The sequence below is a fragment of the Populus alba genome, chromosome 19 (assembly GCF_005239225.2).
Source record: "Populus alba chromosome 19, ASM523922v2, whole genome shotgun sequence".
In the NCBI taxonomy this organism is placed as follows: Eukaryota; Viridiplantae; Streptophyta; class Magnoliopsida; order Malpighiales; family Salicaceae; genus Populus; species Populus alba.
The window spans coordinates 18,100,587-18,122,123 of record NC_133302.1 but is presented as its reverse complement, the minus strand read 5'-3'; the positions used below and the strand labels follow the sequence as shown (position 1 = coordinate 18,122,123).

The 21,537-nt window shown below is 33.0% G+C and overlaps 2 protein-coding genes across 3 annotated transcripts; both read left to right on the top strand.

Annotated features, from left to right (window-relative positions):
• The first annotated feature begins 819 nt into the window (after positions 1–819).
• LOC118056629 (uncharacterized) lies at positions 820–4,590 on the top strand. Its single transcript, XM_035068889.2, has 5 exons — positions 820–1,150; positions 1,832–2,031; positions 2,964–3,065; positions 4,012–4,063; positions 4,185–4,590. Exons 1-5 carry the CDS (start codon positions 892–894, stop codon positions 4,295–4,297), a joined length of 726 nt encoding a protein of 241 aa, XP_034924780.1. The 5' UTR covers positions 820–891; the 3' UTR covers positions 4,298–4,590.
• Positions 4,591–6,948: 2,358 nt separating this feature from the next.
• LOC118056585 (DNA mismatch repair protein MLH1) lies at positions 6,949–19,434 on the top strand. 2 transcript variants are annotated; one of them, XM_035068832.2, is made up of 16 exons: positions 6,950–7,311; positions 7,399–7,571; positions 7,744–7,816; positions 8,210–8,344; positions 8,457–8,667; positions 9,120–9,268; positions 11,883–11,981; positions 12,654–12,729; positions 12,828–12,963; positions 13,675–13,769; positions 13,854–13,962; positions 14,503–14,668; positions 15,377–15,538; positions 16,053–16,224; positions 18,005–18,162; positions 18,968–19,434. In XM_035068832.2, exons 1-16 carry the CDS (start codon positions 7,027–7,029, stop codon positions 19,010–19,012), a joined length of 2,244 nt encoding a protein of 747 aa, XP_034924723.1. In that variant the 5' UTR covers positions 6,950–7,026; the 3' UTR covers positions 19,013–19,434. The 2 variants fall into 2 exon arrangements, with proteins under 2 accessions (XP_073263098.1, XP_034924723.1); XM_073406997.1 differs by lacking the exon at positions 15,377–15,538 and having other exon boundaries at positions 6,949–7,311.
• Positions 19,435–21,537: the final 2,103 nt, after the last annotated feature.

Here is a 21,537-nt window from a genome sequence, read left to right as displayed (position 1 = left end):
ATTCCAGGCCTCATATTTTCCTTTTTGGCTTTCCTTTTGTCTTTTGGTTTTAAGAACTAGAAAGTGCCCCACAATTTTTATAGGTCAATACCAGTATACTGATGAATTCATCTTGTAAACTTACTGTCTTCTCATTTAAAAACGAAAAACTGAAAAATATCGAAAGAAATCAATGATAGGATCCTCCCATATAATTTATTAATACAAATATCCTCTCATACGAGGGCTTGTGTTAGTTTCGTTTACAATATAGCTTCAGCTAACAATATTATTGACAATGATAATTTGCTAAATAAAAATTAAAACTACTTAAGATTTCTCCTTTGAGAAGATAAAAATGCAGTAATAAGAGAGACTATGAAACAAAACGAAGAAAAATACAGCTAAAAATATTAATAAAATAGCAGCTCTCTCGTCTCATCATGAACTGTTCATCAAAGGGAACTTAAAGCCCACTGCATCTCTAATGATTAAATAGCAAGCTTGGCTGCTACCATGGAGATATTCTCATTAACTAATTCTAGTGAATTGTCCAGTCTTTGTAGCGTGTCTTTCAGATGATCCATTGCTCTTACTTCTGTTGCTGCCACTTGAGTTTTTCTGAATTGTGCAGGAGATCCTGTTGGTAAAACAGCAACATGCAGATTACTGCCAGGTCAATTTTTACGCTTGGTAAGCTATATTTCCCTTCATGTTTAAATTATAGGAATCAATTTGTAACATTAGAAAAACTATAGGTCCCAAACTGTATTTTGCCACTTTCATTTTCTTTATACAGTTTTAGCCGATCCTTTCCCTTATTTACTACCATACCATACGACCATTTTCCCATAAACCTAACAATATAAATTATTACCTGCTCGTCTGTGCAAGAAAAAACAAATAAATGGAATGGGAATTTATAGACAGAGGCTGTTGTTGGATTATTACTATTATTTATTAAAAAACGTATTAATCTTCTTCGTCAACTTTTTTAGTTTCCCAAAACGAAAGACGTTCGAAGTCGAAAAATCTCAAGTGATAAGCAAAGAAAGAACGAAACAAACAGAGAAGGAAGCAATGGATGGACCTCCAGTGAATGATTTTTGCTCCATATGCCATGGACATTTCAACATTGCTTGCCAGGCCAATTGCTCTCATTGGTTTTGTGGTCAGTTTCTTCTCCATTTTCTCATCTACACTTCCGTTTTCTTTCCGAATTAGCTTAAAAACAAGAATCCAATGTGAGTTTTTCTTTCTTTCTTTTTTTAACAAGGAAGAAGATTTTGATGGTATTCATGAATGATAAATGATTATCTTTCATGGGTTTTCTTTTGTTTGCTAAATTATCATTTAATAATAGCAATTTGCGTCTATGATGGCTTTTGAGCTTAAGGAGTTGAACCAGGAAAAGGAATTGATTAGTACCCATTTAATTTAAATTAACTTTGAGGTATTTGCCTATTTGGTTTATTGTAATAATGCTTAATTTTGAGTTTATGATTTGCACAAGTTGTTCATAGGAACATATTTAGTTCGATGACATTGGTTTTCTGTTAAATCTTGTGCTTATAATAGGAATTGCATTCAATCATTTACATTTTCTTATGTTTCATTTTTGCAAGAACCAGATGTTTTACAACTCAGGATTCCTTGACAATAATGTTATCATATAAAAGCATAAAATTATACTTGAAGAACGAATCTTTTTCCAGTTATGTGGTCAAAATGCATATTTTTATCTATTTTCTTTTGTTGAAATGATATATGGGTTTTCTCTTTCTAATCTCTGGTTTCTAGATTGTTAAGATTAAACATGCAGGTAATGCAATTTTTTTTCACTTGGTATTAGGTGATTGTATTATGCTTGTTTGGCATCATGGATCTGTACTCCAGCCATGTAAATGTCCGCTGTGTCGTCGGCAGATTACATTGTTGGTTCCTGGTGAAGCTTCATTAAGGGAGCGCAGTGATCCCGATGTTGTTGAGGTTCTTGGAAAAATTGAAAGATACAATCATCTTTTTGGTGGAAATACCAGTGGTCTCATTCAGGCATGTAGATTTAAGTGTCTCAGTGTCTTGTATATAATAAATTGTTCCTTGCAACTAATATTGCCTTAAACAAGGCAACCTTAGTCTGATCAGAATCAAAAGGCAACAGCCAAAGGCCCAAAACAAAGGACAGATATTGATTTTTGTTATGGAATGCATGTCATTCTTGTGGAAGTTTAAAAGGATTTTTTTTCCCAACAGTTATTCGGAATTTGGTCCATAGATTCTGTGTTATTACCTTCTCACCGCACCTTCCAAATTTTTGTTTGTCCTCCCTTCCTTCTTCCATGCAGCAATCTCAGCTGCCACCCTGTTTCTCTGTTGATAGTAGTTGCTCTACTTCCTAGCTTTAGAGAAAGAATATGAGAAGAAGAATAGTTGCTTTACATTGTGGACTATATGGTTGTGCTACTTTGTCACAGTTTTTTCTCATTTTCCACTGATAGGATACCTTTTTCTTCTCATAGATGTATTTAGGTGTTTTCTTCCTTATGTCACAGAATGTGATATCGTATGATTTCTGATTTCTCAGCTAAGATCACAGAAAACTATACAGTTTTAGGAGATCTACTTGTATATAGAACTTAAAACGTGAGATAGAGTTCTCTCAAAAATTACTTGGTAATGTTAGTAAGATTAAAGAAGTTATTCTGTTGATGGGGAACAGTAAGGTCTGATACCTATGCCTCAGATGTAGTTATTGCTTAATTGATTTACTAAGAAGTTCCGCTGGGTTCTATAGATTTGAAGGTGCCAACTACATGAACAACGGCCTCTTTTTCATTCTGATCTTCAGATGAAGCTTTCACTCATTTTTCTTAATCGTAAGAAAGCTAGATATGATGATTAAAAAGTATTAGTTGATGACATACACTATAATTTATAATCATATCTGCTACGAGTTATAAAAAGATGGATTCTCTTATCTTCAGAGAATGCAAGACCTTCCATTTCTTCTCCGGAGGTTGTTGCGAGAAATAATGGATCCCCAAAGGTCTCTTCCTTTGGTCATCAGGGCACGCGTCTATATTGCAGTTAAGTGAATCAGCAACTGTCTGTTTCTTATTCTTGCATTGTAGTTTTGAAACTCTTGCATGGATGGTGAACATAAGAATGCTGCTATCTATTTGTTTTTTCCTTTCAGCTTGATGTTCTGTCATCTTTTAGGAATATACTATGAGCCTCTTTTTTTAATCTGATTATTGGTAAGATTTAACCTAAAATTAATCCATCTGTTCAAAAGGGCCTTGAGATCGAACTCTTAATAGATTCGACATACGGCGAGTGGTGGCTCTCATACTTGTAAATTTGAAGTATTCCATACCTTCACGTCTTGAGTATTTGAGAAGGCATGTAATGGAATGCAAGAAATTTGTTGCCTAGTTCTTCAACATCCAATATAATATATTCCTGTGAACAAGAATACTGTTTTAGACACTAGAGCTCAACTCAAGAAGACATGGTGTAATGATTGAGCAGAAGATTGTCAGAATGAGAAGTAATGACTTCCTAGAGCAATGATATAATTTTATGGAAACTTGGATGCTGGCTTAATTTAATTGGTATGGGTTTTCTTTAGCCTTTCATGGAGAATTCGCCCCTCAACATACTTTCTGTTTGCTGTTATTCAGCGTCAAAGGAGGATTGCTGCTGTATGTTCTAATCCATGAAATGTGACAATGACATAATCTAGTCTATTAAGAACAATTATTTTTTGTGTGCTGCATATCCAATATAGACTCACGAAGCAACTCAGTATTCAGTTTTTCTGTTATGTTTTGCATTCTTTGACTGGTTTATAGTTTGGTTAGTTTGCTAGGAGAAACTGTTACTGCAGTAGCTGTTTTATGCAACTCTTTAGACTAAAGCACTAGTCTTCTTCGATTGACCAAATTAAGTTTTCTATGCATTACTTGATTTGTTGTTTGGGATTCTAGTCTCATTTCCACAGCAAGATTCTTATTTATTTCTTGTTTGCAGATGGTACTAAGTGCAATCTACATCATCAGCCCTATAGACATTATTCCAGAAGGTAACTGGTAGCTTTGATCTATTTACTTATTTATTTTTTTGTTTTCTTGCATTGCTTTGGTTGACTAGTTTTGGTGAATAACATTAAAATAATGCAATAAGCTATGGATTTTAATTTACAGGAATTTTGGGAATAGTTGGTCTCCTGGATGATCTCCTCGTGGTGCTCATTTGCTTTCTTCATGTTGCTGCCATCTACCGGGCAGTATTGTATTATCGTCACGGAGGTTCTTGAACAGAACATGAGGCACAATGAAGAACATGATGCTTGATGAAGTTAACCTACAAATTTAGCTATAAGTTCTTCCGTAGAAACCTAAACATGTTTTCACTAATTGCAAAGGAAGGTTTTTTGTAGATATGATAGTACCTTTTGCCCCCCTCTTCCTGAAGAACTAATATGTTCATATATATTTGCCAATACTTGTCTTTTATACATACAGAATTAGAATTGTAGTGTTGTCATTGATGATTAGAGTTGAAGTAGCCTTTTCGTTTGATATTGATGCTGTAGCATATTTTGTTTCCTCTTGCTCTCTATTTCTGGATAAATACCTTCTTCCCCCATGTGAGGCAAGACCTCTGTTTGACGGGGCATGGCTACTGTTATTGTGGACTTGAGGCGTGCAGGACGTCAGACCATATAGGGTAACTGGCCAAATAGGGCAACCAGCAGAACCTTTGTCCAAAATATGAACAAGAAAAGGATGGAAAAGAGAAACAGGTGTCACAAGTTTTTGTATGGTGCAGAATCGCTGGATAACCATTGAAAAGAAAAGGTGAAAAATGCCTCGAGTCTTTCTCCAGATGAAACAATGTCTGGAAATGATCAGTGGAACATTTTGAGACGTGGGACATTGAATCGAAGATTACAAGCTCAGTTCTTGATTCATTCAAATTTGATTTTTGTAGTAAGCTGGCGTGTGTATGGATATGCAGGATAGGAAGAAAAGTAGAGTTAAATGTTATATCTCCCATTTGGATGACACATCCCATGTGTCGCTGATGTGGCTCTTACATGGCAGAGATGAGCACACGTCCTTGTTTCGAAATTTGCGTGGTTATGCAAAAGTGACAGCCATCAGGTTGCAGTAGATTTCTAAATTAATTCTGAACCGTTTGCATGAGTTGTTTTTTCTTGTCATTTCTCATCAATTATTAGTTTGAAGGCCTTTTGCATGATTCCTTGTAGATGGATGCTTGCTAAATGAGCAAATATTCGTCTACTCTTTCTTCATAATTGTTGAAGACTCAACTGTGTCATCATCTCCCTGTGGCCTTCTCTGTATTTCTTAGCAGTTTATAAGCTTGAAGATTATTACCACCTCCCCCAACACAAACAACTAGAAAGTGAGAGGGAAGGTGGAGAAGAATGATGGCAATGCATCATCCGTCTTTGGAGATACGACGGTGAAATAAAATTATCAGGGATCGTGTCTACTGGAAAGTTGAACTTAGCAGTACAAACTTCTAATTCACCAAAACATTCCAACAGAATTCGGAGTGGCTAAACTTTCCGGTGAATGCCAACGCCATCTTACTTGCTAGGATCATCATGGCTTGGACAAAAGCTGAAAGAACCAAACTATAAAGTGTTTGAATTGAATTTAGAATTCTCTGCAGAAGTTTAAAATGGACAAACAAGTCTGGAAGGGAACGATTCAAAACATCTTTACTACTGAGAATGCAGATGTCTGAGAGAACAGGTGCAAAACATGTTTGATTTATATAATTTGGTCAATTTATAGGTTTAAAGACAATCTGAAATATTAGAAAACACATAGTTTGATTAAAAAATAATTTAATCCCCCCCCCCTTAAATATTGAGATATAATATATTAGATTGAACTCATTTAACCTAAGTTAACTTGACAAATTCACAATCCGAGTAATAAAACTATAATAACCCTATAGAAAACAAATCAAAATAAATTACACAACTCAATTCTTAATCAACAAAGTATTTAAGAATAAAATTGCAAAAAAATATAAAGTACAAAAAAACAACAAGAATCAACATGGATTAATCTATCAAATCCACGACTCTAGTCACGAGATAAAAATAATTTTATGAAAAACAAATTAAAATAAATTATAAAACTCTATTTTTAATTGACTCAATCTTAAAAGATGGAATTGAAAAAAAATCAATTAAAAAAACACTAAAAAAATTTAAGTCAATCTGGGTTATGTCACAACCGGAATAACTTAAAAAAAAAACAAATCAAATCAAATTATAAGATCTAATTTTTAATTAACCTAATATTAAAAGATGAGATTGAAAAAAAAATTCTAATAAAAAATAAATAAAAAACCCGAATCCACCTCTTAAACTTATGATTTAAGTTAAAAAATTAAGATAGCTTCATAGAAAATAAACTAAATAAATTAAGAAATTTAATTTTTAATAAAATCAAAATTGAAAGATAATATTTTTTTTTAAAAAAATTAAATTTAGAAAACATATAAGAAAAAAAAATTTTTTTTACTGTTCCACTAAATCTTTTTGACGTGAGACAATTTTTTGATTTGATTTTCTTCCAAATAGTTTTTGATTTTTCAGTTAGGTCATTTTCTTAGATTTTCTTAAAGAAGATGTTAACTTTCCAGCAAAACGACTTTTCTTAAAAATAAAAAAATGGTATGCACATATTTTTAATTTTCGGACTTTTTATTAAAATTTGTAAACTAGAAATTGAGCGAAAAATGGAAAAAATTTCCATTATTAAAGAGCTCGTAAATTTCATCGGGTGTCCTGAAATTAAAGTATTACAAGTGGGATTGCATAATGTTTAAAGTAGAGTGATTAAACTTGATACAATCTGCATAATTCAAGGACCTAAATCTCCCACGCAGTTAAAATATAAAAAATATAAGAAAACAGCCGTAAATCTTTCCCTCCTTCGTGACCCGCCAACACTATACGGGAAGAAACTCATTTTCACTCTCTTCTTCTGAACAAAAATGGAAGCCGGTGAACACTCACCTCCAACATCACCGGAAACCGACCTAATGGAAATAAAAACAGAAAAAACACCATACACACCATCAGAACCACCAAAAATCCACCGTCTAGATGAGTCCGTGGTCAACCGAATCGCCGCCGGAGAAGTAATTCAACGCCCTGTTTCAGCCATCAAAGAACTAGTAGAAAACAGCCTTGACGCGCACTCTACCTCTATAAACGTCGTTGTTAAAGACGGTGGCCTTAAACTCATTCAAGTCTCCGATGACGGCCACGGCATTCGCGTACTTAAATAAATAAATAAAAACTCAAATTTTAATTTTCAAAGGTAAAATAATTATTTTTTTTTAATTTAATTTAATTTTCTGCAGCGTGAGGATTTGCCTATATTATGCGAGAGGCATACGACGTCGAAGCTGACGAATTACGAGGATTTACAGTCGATTAAGTCAATGGGATTCAGAGGAGAGGCATTGGCCAGCATGACTTATGTAGGTCATGTGACTGTCACTACTATTACTCCAGGAAAATTGCATGGTTACAGGCAAGCAAACAAATTTTTTTTTTTTTTTTTGTGCATTTTAACTGTTTGATTAAATGCTTCTGACAAAAGTTTTCAACTTTACCTGTTTTCACTTTCTTATAGTCAAAAGCAATAATTTAATGGAGTATCTGGGTTTTGTTATTGCTCTTGTTTTTTTTTTTTTTTTTTTCAGGGTTTCGTATAGAGATGGGGTAATGGAGGATGAGCCTAAGCCTTGTGCTGCAGTTAAAGGGACGCAGATAATGGTGTGTGTGAATTGGACTTTTGAGTTTATGTGGTTTGCTTGTTTAATTCATAAAAATTTGCAATATAGAAAACAAAGTAAATGAAGGGAGAAAAAAATGGGGATGTCGTTATGAGTGCAAAATTTAGAAGACCGTTGTATGTTAAAGTTTGTTTGATAGATGATGTGAATTTTGATACATGTCATCAAATAGTTAAATCCTCGAGAATGAATGAATGCTTGTTGATTTTGATCCTGCTGAGAAAAGGTTAGAATTTACTGGAAATTTTAGTGACAATCTCTGATTTTCTTTATTATTATTATTATTGTTTTTTTTTTTTATATATATATTTTTCTTCCTCAAATAATTTGGATTTTGCTGCGTCTTAAATAATCTAGTTGCTTGTCTTATTAGGTAGAAAACTTGTTCTATAACATGATTGCTAGGAGAAAGACATTCCAGAATTCTGCAGATGATTATTCCAAAATAGTGGACTTGCTAAGCCGATTTGCGATTCATCATATTAACGTGAGCTTTTCTTGCAGAAAGGTTGGTCTCTTGATTATCAAAGCTTAGCTTTACATACGGTATTGAATTGCATGGTTTGAGTGTTTATTGAACAATTCTGGTAATTTTTTTTTTTTAATTCTATTGTATTCAGCATGGAGCATCCAGAGCAGATGTCCACTCAGTCACCACATCATCAAGGCTTGATTCCATCAGATCTGTTTATGGAGTTTCTGTTGCTGTCAATCTAATGAAAATAGAAGTTCCAGACAGTGATCCTTCAAGTTCAGTTTTTAATATGGATGGACTCATTTCCAATTCAAATTATGTGGCGAAGAAAACAACAATGGTTCTTTTTATCAATGGTATGTGTTTTTTCACAATTGTAACAAGAAGTCCTTCCCCCCATTTCATGAGCTATTTTCATGATCAAGAAAAAGCGGCTGTGCTTCGGACATTTTTATCACATATAACATAAAAACTAGAGTGATTCTTGTATGGTTTCCTGAACTTCAGGAACCATTACTGTTAATTTTATTGAGTGGTACTGTCTACATGAAAGTCTTAAACTTAGAGCGCTCTTTTGACTTTCCAGGTACAATCCACAAGCTAAATTCTTTGATGTGGATTGTTATGGAAAGAAGAAAAATAGGATGAATTGCGAATTATTTGAAGTTATATACCTTTTACTCTTTTTTTCCCCTTTTCTTTTCCTGTAAGAGTATGAAAAAAAAGAAAGAAAGAAAATAGTTTGGTTCTCACACATTTTCCTTTTGTAACTACTTTCTTTTACCTTGGTCTTTTTTGTTTGCTACAGATAGACTAGTGGAATGCACTGCTTTAAAGAGAGCTATCGAAATTGTTTATGCTGCTACCTTACCAAAAGCTTCAAAACCTTTCATATACATGTCAATAGTATTGCCACCTGAGCATGTTGATGTGAATGTGCATCCAACAAAGAGAGAGGTACGCATTTCCAGGAATATGGATAATTTTATTCAATAAATCTGGTCAATGAGGGGAGTAATATGGATAAGTATAAAGCAGAAAAAGGAAAATAATGTCCTCAGATCCCTTGTTGTCTGTAAAAATCAGGTGGAATGTTTTATTTTGCAATTACTCATAATTAGAATCCTAGGGGGAAACAGAAAAATAAAATAAAATCCCATAGCAGTGTCAAATTCCCCTGGCATTTTTTACAGAACTCTACCTGTCTCATGTCCTATGCCTTGGTTTTTTATGTTAACAGTTGCTGATAAAGATGTCATTGCGATATGTGTGTTAAAACATGCTGGAATGCTGGGTTAACTATAATTATGTGGCATTTTGAATTTTAATTCCAGTTCTCCCAGTTGTTTTCAACAAGAGCATACTACATTATGAACGCACTCAGAACAGATAAATTAATCATGTCAGTAGCACATTTATGACTCACTGTAAATTCTATTGCAGCATGACGTGCCAAGAATTTTGATGAAGTATTGTGAATGTCTGTGTGAAATTGCACTGTAGCAACCTGCCTGAGGCTGGGGATTTTATTTATTTAGATAATAGAACTGTATTATGAGTAAAAGGAATTATAAAAGCTTGATGGGGGATAAGCCATCCTCCCAAATAAGCCTTGGGATATTTATTTGTTCACTACTTTGCTGTGTTGACAATTTTTCACCTTTTTTTGTTCAGGGTGATGGCTCATATCTGACAAATAAATTCATCCTTAGTATTGATCAGAGTTGTACTTAAAGACTGCTCTAAACCTTTGTTATTTTGCATTATAATTTGAAGACCTTTCTACAATTGAAAAGTTCTTGTTTGGTATTATTTAAGTACATCTCAATTAGCTTGGCAACAAACTAATGGATTATTTTTTCATCTTCTAGTAAGATCTGAACCTAAAATTTGTCTTCCCATTCCTTTACCAGTACAAGTGCAATCCAAGGCCAAAAAGTCATATGCGGGGATGGTTTTTGGTTCCTTCTACTGTCTGACCAATCCATTTGAGAGCATCTTTTAGATATTGGCAAGTTTAAATGGGAGACTATGAACTCGTTTGCTGAAATTTCAAATCAGTCCATTATATTAGTGTGATTTTCTGTTTTAACGTGAGGAGGTGTGCTGCAATCACACAAAAATATTCTGCATTTCTTCATTGTTCTAAATGTTTCATTTACTTATTAGTTCTAGCTTTGTTTGTTTGGTCATTTAATGATAATCTGTCTACTACAGTTGGTCTTGCTTTGCTTCCTAGGAAATGTAACTTTTTTGCAACTGTTTAGACCACAAATGGATGGTTTAGTTGAGAGATTGTGTATAGCCAAATAAATGCCATTAGATGATTTTAGATCCTCCAATTAGTGAAAATACCAAACTTTAAACTCAAGTAATTCATAAACCTTGTAATTGATTCCTTCCATTTTAATCTTTATCATGTAGCCTTATTAGGTCTTAACTATGTCCTGATTCTCTGTTCCTTGAGTGATTGTGAATAATATAGAACAATCCAATACGCCCTCTGTCCCTAAGTTTCGACTTTATACACAGATTATCAAAGAACAATTAATTTGATTCCATGCCATCTATTCTCACATCACTTTCTAGTGTTACCTTTTTATTGTATTTCAGAATCAAGCATACATAAATCTATTGGTGTTGGGCTAGTGCTGAGAGGTTGGATATCCTAATTAGTTAGTTCAAGTCTTTAAACAACAAAACAAATTGTTTTTTTTCTAAGAAATACATAAACCACAATTATTATTATTATTATTATTATTATTATTATTATTACATGCTACAAAGTCTTTGGGAACTCACAATATCATAACCTTATAAAGAGTACAATTACCTTAACAATTTTTCTAAATATTCATGAGACATTTACTACCAAATTTGCATGAATTATATTTCAAAAGCTCAATGAATGGAGAGTTTTATTTAAATCTAAGTTAATGAGAGATAAAATAGTTAGATTAAGAGTGAAAGTGGATTTTAATCAGGGCATGACATAAAAACCAAATAGTTAATGCTTTGACATTTTCAATGGACAGCAATTTTGGGACATCTCAAAATGGAAAGGTGGATACTCTCTATGACGAGAGATATGCAATAATGTGTGTGATCTTCTATTCTTTACTTTTTTCAACTGCTGTTGTTTGCTACATAAGAGAGCATAACTATAAGTTTTGAAATTCAAGCTGGCTTCTTAGCACATATGGGAGTGAACTTAGGTGTTCTCTCATACATGCATAGGGCAGATTTCAGTAACATTTATGGTGGGTAGTTCTTGTGAAGGTAAAAAGAAAAGGAACATGCTTATTGTTTATTCATTACTTGCATAAGCTTACATGGGTATGGTAGGCTAGGTGTGCCTTGTATGCTCAGTTTACATTTATACTAAATGCCAATGAGTTGTTTTGTTTTATTAATGTAGAAGGAAAAATATAAAATACAAAACTGTATTTGTATCATATATGAATTTGGTACAGAAAGAAGTGCATAGCTTTTCATTTACTTTAAACTCTACCCCCTTCCAAAACTATATATTAATTTGCTTTTAGTAAAGAAATCATGTGCTGATATGCAGGTAAGCCTTCTGAACCAGGAATTCATTATTAACACGATACAATCTGCTGTTGAATCAAAATTGAGGAACTCAAACGAGGCTAGGACATTTCAAGAACAGGTACATTTTGGTAATGAAGCTTGGAACTAGATGTTTTCACAATTTCTTAGCTATCTGTTTCTTTTAACTCTGACCAATCTGTTAATATTACCTCAAAATTTGGATCCAATTAAGAAGTACCAAATCCATTAGAGTGTCTTTCTTTTGATAACATATAGTAACTGGTAAATTCATACCCTAATTTTGTTGGGTCATCCTATTCTAATCACTATATAATCTTGGATTATTTCCTTATTTGCCTGAATTCATTGATAATAAGCAATATATTATAGGATTAGACTAAACCTGTGCATCAAGTCACCAAGACCACACTGCATGAAGTCCTGTAATATGTAGTTTTAGAAGTTAGAAGATAGAAAGGGCTCTTTCGAGATTATAAAGTTGAAACTTGAACTCATTTCATGTCTTAAGCATTTAGCTTTACTTTGGACTCTAATGTTCAAGAAGTTCTGCTTTCACAGTTTGAGCTGAATGTTCTAAATTACTTATGGAGCCTATCTGTATGTTCACTGGGTATTTTCTGCCTAACACTGGGCAAGAATTAAAATGTATATCTTTCCTCTTTTCTGTTCTTACTAGACTTGTGGTGAGTGTGACACTATTTCTAGTGTTCTCTATATTAATGCATTTATCCTTTTCGCTTTATTTCCATCTTCTTTTTCATGCATGTAGACATTGGATTCCTCTCCAAGTGTTCCTTTAAGTGCAAAAAAGGATTCAAATGTTAACCCCTCACCCTCGCCTTATGGTATGGAGCTAATATACTGGTTATCTTATGGTTTGCCTTAATTTTGTCAGTTACTGCGATGCCTATTAAGATACTGTTATGTTATTGCATATAATCAGGGTCAAAATCGCAAAAAGTTCCGGTGAATAAAATGGTAAGAACTGATGCATCGGATCCTGCTGGAAGGCTGCATGCCTATTTGCAAGCCAGGCCTGTTGATAATCTTGAAGGGAATTCTAGCTTGGCAGCTGTGAGGTAGGTTCCTTAATCAGTTGTCGTTTTATGTGACTAATGTGAGTCAATTAACCTTTCTAACTGGCTTTAAGTGCAACCATTATGAACATCATTGATTGTTCTGATGCTTCTTGAATATCTCATTATCAAATGAGGCATTCTTTTTTGCACATTTTAGGCCTCTTTAGTCAATTAGCCCTGACTGATAACTGGCATTAAGTGCAACTTTTAGCAAAACATCCTATATTAATTGAAGTAGTTCATTAAATGCCTTTCTTTTGGGAAGGAAACACCGTAGTATTTTACTGCAAATTTTTGTTCACGTGAAAATTTTTGTTGTTTGTAGCTCAATTTTAATACATCTAAATATTTTTTAATGATCAAAACTTTGTAATGTAAAAAACATAAGAAGCTAGATGAGAGTTCAATGAGCATTTGATATTCAGACCTCACGGAGAAGAGAGCACAAAACTACAGAACTCTATAAATGTGATAGTATGGGATGATAGAAGGGTAGAAATTTATATAGAATACTATAGACTACTTGTGTTAAATTGGTTCTCTATCAGTTTGCATGTTCCCTTTCTATATTTTATTCTTCATGTGAGTAGGCAATTGCTTTCCACTAAAAGTTGGAGTTCAATTTCAACAATCACAATAATAAAATTGTGAGTTGAATGATTTTTATACACATAACCAGTTACCTGATTTCTTCAAATTCTACAACTGCAGGTCCTCAGTTAGACAAAGAAGAAACCCCAAGGAAAGTGCAGATATTTCTTCTGTTCAGGAGCTTGTTAATGATATTGATGGAAACTGTCATTCAGGTAGCATTTGACCATATTAATCATGCTTTGGAAAGAGAAATCCTTCCATAAGATAGATACTTCTTCTGATGTATGTTACTGTAGGTCTGCTGGATATTGTCAGAAACTGCACATATATTGGAATGGCAGATGATGTTTTTGCATTGCTTCAGTATAAAACGCAGCTGTATCTTGCAAATGTAGTGAACTTAAGGTAACAATTCTACGCTGACTGAAATTTTGCATTAATTATCTGTTTATAACAAATATAGCTGTCCAGTATTGTATTGTCAACTTCTTAGCATGGCCACTTTATGCATGAATGACTTTTTTATGTAATGAAGATTGAAGATGCATTCAGCATTGCTTCCAAAATAAAATGATCCTAGGAAGTTGCTTGCTTGGAAGAATATGCCTATTAAACTTGATGTATACATGCATGTATGTTCTCCCTTCCCCATTCCTTTCACCAACGGCTTCTTCATAACTATTCTGGATAAATAACAATTCCTTACATTTATTTCTTGTATAGTTGTTCTAAGTTGGTTTTGGAAGTACTATCCACAACAGCTTTATTTTTCTTTCTTCTTTTTTTCCCATTTTTTTTGCTTAATTGGTCCAGTCCAAAAACAACAAGAGGCGTTCAACCAAGCCTATTACATCAGCTTTAAGAAATGGGCCATGCCACTAGGAACCTATATGATATTCTTCCGCCACCGACTGAATGATTAGTTCTGTTTCTATGCATTTACAGCAAAGAGCTCATGTATCAGCAAGTTCTACGACGATTTGCTCATTTCAATGTCATACAACTGAGTGATCCAGCCTCTCTTAGATTGCTCATTATGTTGGCATTGAAGGAAGAAGACTTGGATCTAGAATCCAATGAAAATGAAGACCTGAGAGAGAAGATTGCAGAAGTAACTTCTATTCTTTTACGTTGATAGCTTCATTAAATTACCATTAAAGTTCTGTATAACAAATTTATTGAACCTTATGAGGTATCATTCTTACAATTGCTGGGTAGTATATTTCCTATTGGAATTCGAACAAAACATTCTGATGTGTGGATGAACTAGAATTTGCTTTACTTCTTTTGAACTGTGGTTTTTGTTGTTCAAATATGCACTCTTTTTATAATTTTTAGTTTTGATACAAGCATGCACGTTTAGATGGTCTCAAAACGAATTTTTATTTTGGTTGTGCAATCTCTCAAAACGAGTTGATTTACATGTCACAGTTAAAAAAAGTCATAAAGCAGAGGTATATACATTTTTCATAAAGGGAAATACATGACTGTCATTAACAATATCTTTTCATTCTCATGTAGATCTAGAGCAACTGATGATATCACATTCATGTTATTACTTCAATTTGTTTTTTTATCTCAATAATGAACTTCTTAAATATATGTCCGTTCCACATTTTACCTTTCTTTTTCTTGAGCTTCTAAGTTTTGACTTTATTGGTAGCCTTTTCTGCTAATTTCTAGAGCTTTATTTTCAACACAGTCAAAGGCTTCGTATTACTGTAGCTGAAGGAGCGAGATTTTGTTTTCATATTGTGTCAAAAATATGACTGCCATTAACAGTATCTTTTCATTATCATGTACGTTTGATTTTCTTCAGATGAACACTGAACTGCTAAAGGATAAGGCAGAACTGCTAGAGGAGTATTTCTGCATATACATTGACTCACATGGGAATTTGTCTCGGCTTCCAGTCATACTTGACCAATATACACCTGACATGGATCGGATTCCTGAATTTGTACTTAGTTTGGGAAATGATGTAGGTTTGAGATTCCTGAAACTTCACTTCTTTGATATTTAAATTCTATTAGATGAGAGTTGAGTCTCTCAATTGAAATTTTTTTTTGTTCTCTTTGTTTTGTTGTTATTCCTTTGTTGATGCTTTGATAATAACTATAAGTCGTATATAGCACGTTTTATTTTTTGCTTGCTCTTCATTATTCTAAAATTTTTCAATAAAAAAAATTCTTTTAAATTTTCATGCACCTCTAATTTCAACAAAATTATCCATGATAGAAATACTTTGATGATAAATGAATTGCACATTTGATGCTTGTTGTTCTATGTGAGGAAGCTTTTTTGTTCTTTCTATTTCTTTCACTTTATCTGTTATAATGCCAAAATTTGAAATAGCCCATTTTCTGTAGAATCTCATCTTGATGTAAAATGTGGGAAGTTCCTAAACAGTTGGCAAGCATATAGATTCAAACCATCAATCTCTTATGTAAGTATGCCATTTTGTTCATATATTTGATTTTCAACTCTTTTTGTAGGTTGATTGGGAGGATGAAAAGAATTGCTTTCAAACAATTGCGGCTGCTGTTGGGAACTTCTATGCCATGCATCCTCCTCTATTGCCCAGTCCCTCAGGTGATGGTTTACAATTTTACAGAAGAAGGAAACCTGAAAAGAATCCCGATGATAAAGAAAAAGCAACTGACATAGGTACATCTGCTGTTTGGAATTTCATGCATTGTTTTGTGTTTGACACCTGTGACAGTATAATTTTTTTTTTTTTTTTTCTTTTTCTTTTTATGGTAATTGTGGCTTTTGAGGGTAAACTATGAACTTCTTAATACTTTAGCATCACAACTTCTGTGTAGTCATAATAGGAGCTGCAAAACAAGTATATGTTCTTCAGGTAAGATTTGCGAGAATACAATGCTTTTCATAATTTATCAGATATGTTAATTAGTGATGACTGCACTGCTAATAGCAAAAATCATTAAATAATTCCTCTACTTTTGGGTACTGTCATGAAGTTTTATACAATGATGTATGGAGAAATGAAATTACAAGACACTTTTTTTGTTCCTTTTAAAATGTGCTATGTCTTCTTATAATGCAGTTCATCATTTAATTGTTGTAGGTGCAAAGCTTTAAATTTCATGTTATAATCTGTTTTAAAATATGAAATATTCTTCCCTTCTTGCAAAAATAATATATTTCTAAAGAAGGGAAGTTGAACGAAATCTTTGCTGTGACATTTGCTTGATTTCACTTGATCACCTATGTGGTTTTGGGCACAATGCTTGCTGGTTTGTGCTCCTGAGCGGTACTTAGTTAACTGATTCTTTTAGATTTGGTAGACGTGGCAATAGCCCTGAGGATCTTTATTTCATAATTTTCTGTCTCCATTCTGCACATGGAACATTCTAGTAGCCTCAATATTCCTGTTTGTTTATTTAGAATGATTTCCAAAATCATGTGTTTCTTTTGCAAAAACATTTAATGGTAGTGATTTCTAACTTAGATCACAGCCTTGTATAATTGACTAAAGTTAAAACATATAAACAGCATGGTTTTCTGTTTTAAGATCATTGTTCAGGTGCCCTCTCGTGCCTTATCTGGTTAACCAATTCTGTTATTTGACAGAAAGAGCAATTTCATTTTTAGTCTCGAAGACCATTGATTAATAAATTTTTTTTCTCAATCAATCTTCTCATGAAAAACACTAGCAAATGCCCCGTGATGTTTTCCGGTTTTATCTGTCCACTTTTATTTTCCAACCTTGTTCCGTCTTTCTGTAAAACATTCATGTAACAGCGATGATTGTTAAATCCTTGCTACCTGAGATCACTACCTGGAGTATCTGGTGAAAGTAATGACATAAAAGCAATAGTCTTTCCAAAATTGCCTATTTCCATCTTCATCTCTTTGCTTCCCAAGTAACCAATTTCAGGATCAATGGAAGCATAAAAATGAATTTATCTTGAAGCTCTGAAGCTTGAATATAGGATCAAAACCAAAATGCAGACTTGTTGAAAAAAGCAATTGAATGCTGGGCTCAATCAGGTGGGGGCAAAAGGATCAGCTAGGTTTCTTCTTAAAGAACTAATGTTGGGAGTTCTTACTAGCCTGGTTCATTTTTTTTTAGTACGAACTTAGCTGTTTGTGGTCTTGAATTGCTTGCATTTCTTGCTAGCTAATTGATGATGTTACCTGATGATAAAAGTTTTTGGCATGCACATTTCTTCACCAAGGTAAATCAACTTGCTAGTCACTGAATACCTGTAAATGACTATGTTCTGGATTTATATTGGTTAAAACACTGCTCACCCCAACTACATTGGACATGAGGCTTAGTTGATTTGAGTTATACCCTCCACTATTCTTCAAGGAGAGGAAACACATATAGAAAGCTCCATTATCTAAGAAATGAGCATTCCTCTTTGTAGTTTCTACTTAGAGATTGGCAAGCATTTTACGATTTGAACTTTTACAGATGTTGAAATGGAGGATGAACTTGAGCATGAATTGCTGTCTGAGGCAGAGACTGCATGGGCCCAGCGTGAATGGTCAATACAGCATGTATTGTTTCCTTCCATGAGACTCTTTTTAAAGCCACCAACTTCAATGGCTACAAATGGGACAATTGTTCAGGTAAGAATACAGGGGCCTGATAGTATGCCATTCAGTTTTTATTTTTGCTTTTGCTTTTTGCTTTTGATTTTCAGTTTCATTCCAAATGGAACATGCAAGATTACCTGGTTTTGACTTTTTATTTTTATTTTGAAAAGGCAATTTGTGGTTACTGGTGGCTGTTGCTCGGCCGTCTGACACAATTAACGGCGGACAAATGTTGGTCTTTGTAGGAATCAGCTAGCGCTGGTGGTGGTGGTGGTGGGGGTGGGAGAGTGGAGGGATAGTTGATCATACTCTGCTAATAATTTACTAGTGAAATTATTTTATTTAAAAACTTTTGAAATCCCTTTTCTGGTTCAAACTTGAGCAGAGTTCCCTTCAATGGTGGAACCTCTGTTAGGTTATAGAGGCTTACAGGTTCTTGTGGAATTAACAATTTTGGGAGTTCCTGCTTAGAGTGTTTCATAGTTTATTTAAGTTAGATAAGTTTAGCCCTCCATCTTATCTCACTAATCATTTCTTGGGTCTTCCTGATGTCCAAGAAAGAACTCACTGTTGGTGTTGGCTGACAGCCATCCTAATATTGTTGTCAGCTTTCAAGTAAATGATGAAAATCGCATGTGGTCCATTTTGCTTAGCTACATCTACTTGTTGGCTTTACTTGCTTCACACGTATGATCAGTTCCTTTCAAAAAAGCTCCTTTCTATTTTTCCTGTATCAGTGTTGGCATTGATTATCTTTTATACTATAACTCTCTGTTAGGGATTTTACACTACGCTGCATATGTTTGCAAGACTGATTTATGATCCTTGCTTTGCACAGGTAGCTTCATTGGAGAAGCTTTACAAGATATTTGAGAGATGCTAAATGAATTCACTTCAGACTTATCGACAGAATCCCGACAGACAGGAGCTGTTCTTTTGTTGCTGGACTGCAAGGTACACTGGGGAATTTTGGTGGACTGGTTCTATCTTTTTGTATATGATGTCTATGATCTGTAGAAAAAAAAAGAATCCTGGAGATTTTGCATGTTGCTCGTAGATCAACTAATGGTCTTACGTGTTTTAAAGAAAGAATTTCGTAATGAAACAATATGGTCTCTCCCAGACCTGTTGGCTGAAGCATAGTTCTTTCATATTTTAGGAGGTGTTAGTTTAGGGCAGGCCTCTCTCTGTCTATGCTTTTCCAGCTTTTTTCTCCGTAGGCTGTAGTTTTGATGCTGGAAAAATTAGGTCAGTCCCACTGCTGAATACTATTATTTTAATTATAGGAATGGATATAAAGACTCAGACTCCGAGCTACATGGTTGCAGAAAATGATATGATACTTGACTAATTGTTCAGAGAGGTTTACAAAGAGAATTTTATTAAATTTTAATCTAAAGTCAAAACCAAGCTCCATGATCAGCTAACTTGTAGCTTTAATCAAATTCTATTAGTCCATCAACTTCGACGGTGCGAAATCTTCAGTTCTTAAAAATTTGTTTTTCTTTTGTTAAAAATTAATTTTTTTAGGTTTTTAGATTATTTAGATGTATTGATGTTAAGAATAAACTTTTTAATATAACTTTCTTGCACCATTTAAGTTAGACCACGTAAAAATTACCCCAGAAAGGGACAAGATAGAAAAGTTGAAGGAAATGGGAAGATGCTCCTGGAGACCTGGATGCCTCCTTAATTTACAAAAACTTTCCACATCAAAACTGCTGAAGGCCAGCTCATCTACTTGACTTGTTCATTCATGTCAAGTAGATGAGAAAACTAATAAAGTAGGAAGAGAAAACTACAAATTGCCGCGCCTAAAAATTCGTTCTTTGTATTCTATTTTAATCAAATTGTCAAAAATGTTGCGATTTAGTCATTGACTTCTTGTTAATTTTTTTGGGGGGGGGGGGTGTGTGCATAACACAATCTACATCTCGATTCTAAGGTTTTCTTACGGTGTATTATAAAATGATTATCATTAGTTTGTTGTATAATAAAGATTTTGGCATGATCTCCACACTCCCTGTTGACAATAAATTGTATTTTTGTTCTCTTTTTTTTTTTTTTTTTTTTTTTTAATTTTAATGTATAGTATTCCCCATGTTAATCCATACAAACACTATATATATATATATATATAATATATATATATATATATATATATATATTGGACTGTATAATAGAAGACTTAGCTTCTGGTTGAAAGCAAGTGGTAGCTTAATGTGCTTGTATTTCAAATCAAAACAGACTGTATACTTCTATTTGCTTATACACATAGAAACGCTGCACTTTGGAAGTGTTCAAGAGGCGTAGAAATCTATAATATAGTCCTTGTAGTTGTTTTTCATTTTTATTCCTTTTAATTTTAGGTTTTTTATATTTCAATTCTCAAGCTCTTATCTCTAGGTTTTTAGAGAGGAGAGACACTTGTCAAGGAGGAGGAGGAGAGAGAATGATTTGGACCGGCCATATTTCAAACATATATTAAAAAAAAAAACATGTTTAGTGTTGATGGGTTTATATATTCAGAGTTATTGAGATCTATAATTATGTTGAGAAAAATATGTTTGAATTGGTAATATTTTCTTATCTAGTTTGAGTTTAAGTTTAGTAAATGATTTAAGGGTATTTTGGGATTGAAAATATAGTTATTGAGATTTTTAAAATGTTTTATTAGATATTTTTAGACAAAAATAAATTAAAATATAATTTTTATGAACTTAATTAACTAGATCATGATTTTCCAACCACCGCTTCTAATGAGAAAAATTAGTTGTTAAGTCTTTCATTTGTTAAAAAAAAACTTCAACACATTGAGTTTTGTTATTTTTTATTATATATTTTTTATAATTCTATTTAATTAATATTTTTTTTATTTTCCCATATAAATACAGAAAAATTATAAATTAATTTTTTTTATTGAAATTTACTTTTTAGATCATAATAATTTATTGTTTAAAAATCTTTTCCTTTAATAAAAAAATTGCTTTCATCATATTTTTTTTAAATTGATTTTTTTTCAGTTTTGTATTTTTAATTTGATTTTTTTGAGAATTGAGTTTTGAATTTTACTTTTTAGAAGCTTATCATTTTCTCATGTAATTTTTTGCTTCATTATCAAATAACTTCATGGAAATATTTTAAAAATATTGGAAGGATATGTTTATGTAATATTGACAAGCATTTAGTTTTTAAATTGATCATTGTATATAATTTTTATAGTTTGGTTTATTTATTGTTGTTGTCTTTTTTAATTATATTTTAAAATTAATTGTGATTATTGAGTTGAATGATCAATTCAATGATCCAAGATTGAGATTTTTCTTTCTTTTTTAAAAAAAAAACACTAGCACCGTTTTAATATCTTTTTTTCCTCATGTTGTGAAAAATTTAACTCCATTTATGGCA

Excerpts from the sequence above, each read along its gene's own strand:
- LOC118056585 (XM_035068832.2), top strand. The coding sequence starts at position 7,027 with ATGGAAGCCGGTGAACACTCACCTCCAACATCACCGGAAACCGACCTA. Across the intron at positions 12,964-13,674 it reads TCTAGCTTGGCAGCTGTGAG|GTCCTCAGTTAGACAAAGAA; the intron begins GTAGGTTCCTTA and ends CTACAACTGCAG. Across the intron at positions 13,770-13,853 it reads TGATGGAAACTGTCATTCAG|GTCTGCTGGATATTGTCAGA; the intron begins GTAGCATTTGAC and ends ATGTTACTGTAG.
- LOC118056629 (XM_035068889.2), top strand. The coding sequence starts at position 892 with ATGGGAATTTATAGACAGAGGCTGTTGTTGGATTATTACTATTATTTA. Across the intron at positions 1,151-1,831 it reads TTGCTCTCATTGGTTTTGTG|GTGATTGTATTATGCTTGTT; the intron begins GTCAGTTTCTTC and ends ACTTGGTATTAG. Across the intron at positions 3,066-4,011 it reads GGGCACGCGTCTATATTGCA|ATGGTACTAAGTGCAATCTA; the intron begins GTTAAGTGAATC and ends TCTTGTTTGCAG.